This window comes from Penaeus vannamei, chromosome 39 (assembly GCF_042767895.1).
Source record: "Penaeus vannamei isolate JL-2024 chromosome 39, ASM4276789v1, whole genome shotgun sequence".
NCBI classification, from domain to species: Eukaryota; Metazoa; Arthropoda; class Malacostraca; order Decapoda; family Penaeidae; genus Penaeus; species Penaeus vannamei.
The window spans coordinates 27,690,503-27,695,502 of NC_091587.1; the positions used below are offsets into that span (position 1 = coordinate 27,690,503).

The window sequence follows — 5,000 nt, forward strand, 5'->3', positions numbered from 1 at the left end:
TAGTGTTGTTGTTGTGTTTTTGTTTTGCTGAAAATGGAGGTATTTGTTGGGAGAATAATTTTTTTTGTATTCGTTTTCCTTGATAAAAAAATAATCCTTTATATTCTTATCATGATTATAATGATAATAAAGATAACAATAATGATAATAATGATTACTATCATCATTATCATTATAATAATTGAAATAAAAAATATTATTGTTATTGCTGTCATCATAATTATAATCAGTTTGTCTACCAGTTAATATTGCTAATTTATTATCATTATTATCATTATTAGTATTATCATCATCATCGTCATCATCATTAGTATCATTATTATTATTATCATTATACTCTTGTCATAATCATCACTATTGTTGTTATTATAATGATTATTATCATTTTTACTGCATCATTATTAACTTTATCATTATTATTATTAGTAGTAGTATCATCATTATAATCATCATTACCATTTTCGTCATTGTTATTGCATTATTGCCATTATTGATATTATTATTATTAGTATTATCATCATTGTTATTATCATTACTATTATAATTGTTGTTATTATGATTATCATTGTCATTATTATTAGTAGCATCAGAAGCAGTAGTATTGTTATAATTATTATCATTATTATTGTTATTATTATTATTACTATTATTATTATTATTATTCTCACTATTATTGCTACTACTATCAATATTAATATTATCATTATTATCATTATCATTACTGTTATTATCAATATTAATATTATTATTATTATCATTAATATTATTGCTATCGTCGTTATTAACATTATTGTTGCTATTATTATTGCTATTGTTATTACTATTATTATTGCTACTGTTATTACTATTATTATAATCATTGTTATCATTATCATTATCATCACTATTGTTATCGCTAGTAGTAGTAGTAATACTAGCAGTAGTAGCAGTGAAAGTAGTGGCTGTATTAGTAGTAGTAATAGCAGTATCCTAGCGCCTATAGTAGCAACATCATAGAAACATCATGATGATAAAGATGATGATGATGGTGATGATTATACTGATAACAGTAGCGGTGATGATTACCAGTGTTATTATTGTTATACAGACACATCATAATGATCAAAGTGATAATGGTGATGATGATTATAATGATAACAATAGTGGTGATGATTGCTATTGTTATCATTATTGTTATTATCATTATTATTTTTGTCTCTACCACCATCATCATCATTATATATATCATCACGGGCAGAGAAGATTTTAGTAATGATGATAATGATCACAACTGTTGTAGTTATATTAATAATGACAAAAAAAAAAATTCTAACGTTATCTGATTTATTCATAAACAATGGAATGTTATCATTACAATCGTGATTTAATTATCATTGTCATTTTTTTATTCTTATCACTATATTCATCATCCATTATAGCTTATTATTGTAATTATTCACACTTATGCTTCTCCCTTCTACGGCGCTAAAGATATTTATGCAAGTAGGTTACCCCCCCCCCCCATAATATAATCTTTTGTGTCATGTGATGTGTCATGCGCATTGTGTCATTCCTCTGTCATCTCAGAAGCGTTACGTCATCATGTCATTCCTAAGTGAGTCATTCTCATTTCCTAAATAATTATTATAATTTCAAGAAAGAGATAATTCTTTGTCAAGTTTACGTTCTGGTTAAAGATGTATATTTATATCTTTTTTTAGGGTACGTTTTATATCTACATAATAAAATATATAAACTGTTGTTGAGTTTGTGTTTATTTATTTTTTTATTATTCAGTTCCGTTTTAGAAATTGATTTAATGATGTGAAGCCGAGACCAAATATGAACAAAGGGGCGTTACCGATTTATAATATTTCTTACAGCTTTCGCCTCCCCCCTTCTCTCTCTTTCTCCCTCTCTCTCTCTCTCTACCTCTCCCTCTCTATATCTTTCTCCACCTCTCTCTCTCTCCCTCTCCCTCTGTTTTTGTCTCTCTCTCTCCCTCTCCCTCTGTTTTTGTCTCTCTCTCTCCCTCTCCCTCTTCCTCTGTCTCTCTTTCTCCACCTCTCTCTCTTTTTCTCCCTCTCCCTCTCTCTCTCTTTCTCCCTCTCTTTCTCTCTCTACCTCTCCCTCTCTATTTCTTTCTCCACCTCTCTCTCTCTCTTTCTCTCTCTGTTTTTGTCTCTCTCTCTCCCTCTCCCTCTGTTTTTGTCTCTCTCTCTCCCTCTCCCTCTTCCTCTGTCTCTCTTTCTCCCCCTCTCTCTCTTTGTCCCTCTCCCACTCTCTCTCTCTCTTTCTCCCTCTCGCTCTTTCTCTCTTTCTCCCTCTCCCTCTTTCTCTCTTTCTCCCTCTCGCTCTTTCTCCCTCTCCCTCTCCCTCTCTCTTTTTCTCCCTCTCCCTCTCTCTCTCTTTCTACCTCTCCCTTTCTCTTTCCCTCTCCCTCTGTCTCTCTTTCTCCCCCTCTCTCTCTTTCTCCCTCTCCCTCTCCCCTTCTCTCTATCATTCTCCCTCTATCTCTCATGGTTATTCATTCTTTCTGTTTCTCTCTTTTTCTCTTTCTATGTGGATGATTTATTAGTGTCTCTCTCTGTCTCTACCTTTACGTACCTGCATGCCTATCTGTCTCTTTCTGTCTCTCTCTCTCTATTTGTCTTCCTCTTCTTCCTTTCACACTCTCTCTTCATTGGCTTTCTCTACCTCCTTCTCCCTTTCTTACCTCCCACTTCTCCCTCTCCTTCTCTCTACTACTGCTTCCTCTCCCTCTCTTCCCTTGATTCTCCCTTTCTCTTTCCCTCGCTATGCTACTGTTCCCTCTCCCTATCTCTCTCCTCCTACTTCTCTCTTTCTCTCCTCCTACTTCTTCCTCTCCCTTTCCCTCTCTCTCCTCCTACTTCTTCCTCTCCCTCTCCCTCTCCCTCTCCCTCCTCCTACTTCTTCCTCTCCCCCTCTCTCCTCCTACTCCTTCCTCTCCCTCTACCTCTCTCTCCTCCTACTGCTCAATCTCCTCTCCTACTTCTCTCTTTCTCTATAACTACTGCTCAATCTCCTCTCCTAGTTCTCTCTTTCTCTCCTCCTACTCTCTTCCTCTCTCTCTTCTTCTCCCTTTCCCTTTTCATCGTTTTTATCTTTTCTTTTGTCTTCAACCTCCCAGAGACAAAAATGGCGAGCCACTCTGTCCGGAAGGGCGTTCTCTCAATTCAGAACTTTGCAATAAGTTCCCAAAAAAGGTCATAGCAAATCTTGCATGACTCATGACATAGTTGCACAGTTGTCTTTAACATATTTGACAGGGTTAAGTGTCCGATAATAGTTTTTGGATCAATGTTGACGTGGTTATTCTTAAAAAAAAAAAATGGCTTTCGTATTCCAGTTTTGAGGTTGTTTTATTTTGCGTCTGTTTCCCCTTCTTTGTGATTTGATATTGTTACTAATGATATTATCAACAGAATTATTACCAAAATGATTATTGTTCTTCCTCTTATATTTCTACTCATATTATAATCATTGTTTTTGCCATTGTAAGGATTATCATTATAAAGATGTACGATTATTATTATGTCTCACACACTTGTTATCATCCGGACGAATTACTATAATTTTCCGAATCGTTGATATGAACATAATAATTTCAAACCTTGAACACATTTTTTAGCAATATGATTCACAATATTTCCGTACAGTCCGATAACTTACGAAGAAAAATAATACAACTTGGATAAAAAAATACATACAACCAATACTAAATCTACAAAGGAAACATAACACAAGTACTTAAAGAAAAGAAAAAGAAAAAAAGAAGAAGAAAGAAAAGAAAGAAAAGAAGTAAAAAAAGCAAAGAAAAGAACAAAAAGAAAAGAATACAATATATCGACACGAAATAGAAAAGAACCATACCCTAAGTCCATAACAATTCGAGCGGGAAGACAAGCTATCCTAACCACGTGATGTGTTTTTAATAAGAGTAATTTTCTGATAAAGGGTAATAAGAGATCTTTTATGTTTTTATTTTATTTATTATTATATAACAAAAAAAATCATTTTTTTTATTTTCTATTTTTTTTTCTTTTCTCTTCGCTTTGATACTTACATCACCTTTATTCTCCTTTTTCTTATTCACTTCTTCCTCAAATTCTCTCCTCTTCCTCCGAACATCCCCTTCCCCATCACTGCCTCTCTCCTTTCCCTTCCTCTTCTCTCCATTCCCTTCCTCTTCTCTCCTTTCCCTTCCTCTTCTCTCCATTCCCTTCCTCTTCTCTCCTTTCCCTTCCTCTTCTCTCCATTCTCTTCCTCTTCTCTCCTTCTCTCCTTCTCTTCCCCTCTCCTCCACCCCTCCTCCTTCCTCACGCGGGCGGGGGGAGATCTCCGCCCGTGCTGAGGTCGGAGGCGCGGGCGTGAGTGGCGACGGCGCGGGCGGGGGAGAGGCAGGCTTCGGATCCCGCCCAGTGCTCCAGGAGGGTGTCCCAGTCCACGTCGCGCTTCTGGAGGGGGGGGCGATAGGGAGGGAGGGCGCTGGTTAGGGGTGGTGGGGGTGTTGGTGGGGAGGGGGTTGGTGGGGAGGTGGGGTGTTGGATGGGGGGAGGGGGTGGGGTGTTGATTATGGGGGGGAGGGGGGTGGGGGGTGTTGTTGGGGGAGGGGGCGAGAGGTGTTGTTGGGGGGAGGGGGGATGGGGGTTTGATTGTTGGTGGTGATGGGGGGAGGGTGGGTGGGGGTGTTGGTGTTGGTGGGGTAGAGTGGTGATGGTTGGGAGAGGGGGGTGGTGGTGTTGAGAGGGGGGAGGGGTGTTGGTGATGGTGGTGGGGTGTTGTTGATGGGGGGAGGTGGGAGAAGTGTTGATGGGGGAGGGAAGGAAGAGGGGTGGTTGGTGGTGTTGGTGGGGGAGGGGGTGGGGAAGGGGTGATGGTGGGGAGAGGGGGGGATGTTGGTGGTGGTGTTGGTGGGGGAGGGGGTGTTGGTGGGGTTTGGTGGTGGTGTTGTTGGTTGGGGAGGGGGGGGGGGATGTTGGTGATGGTGGTGGGGTGGA

The 5,000-nt window shown here is 38.8% G+C and overlaps 1 protein-coding gene across 1 annotated transcript in view; it reads right to left on the minus strand.

Annotated features, from left to right (window-relative positions):
- Nucleotides 1–4,039: 4,039 nt before the first annotated feature.
- LOC138860089 (uncharacterized) overlaps nucleotides 4,040–5,000 on the minus strand; it is a gene marked incomplete at its 5' end in the record, with an annotated part of 31,262 nt that continues 30,301 nt past the window's right edge. Inside the window, 1 exon segment of the mRNA XM_070116910.1 lies at nucleotides 4,040–4,457. Coding sequence (XP_069973011.1) covers nucleotides 4,320–4,457 — 138 coding nt within the window.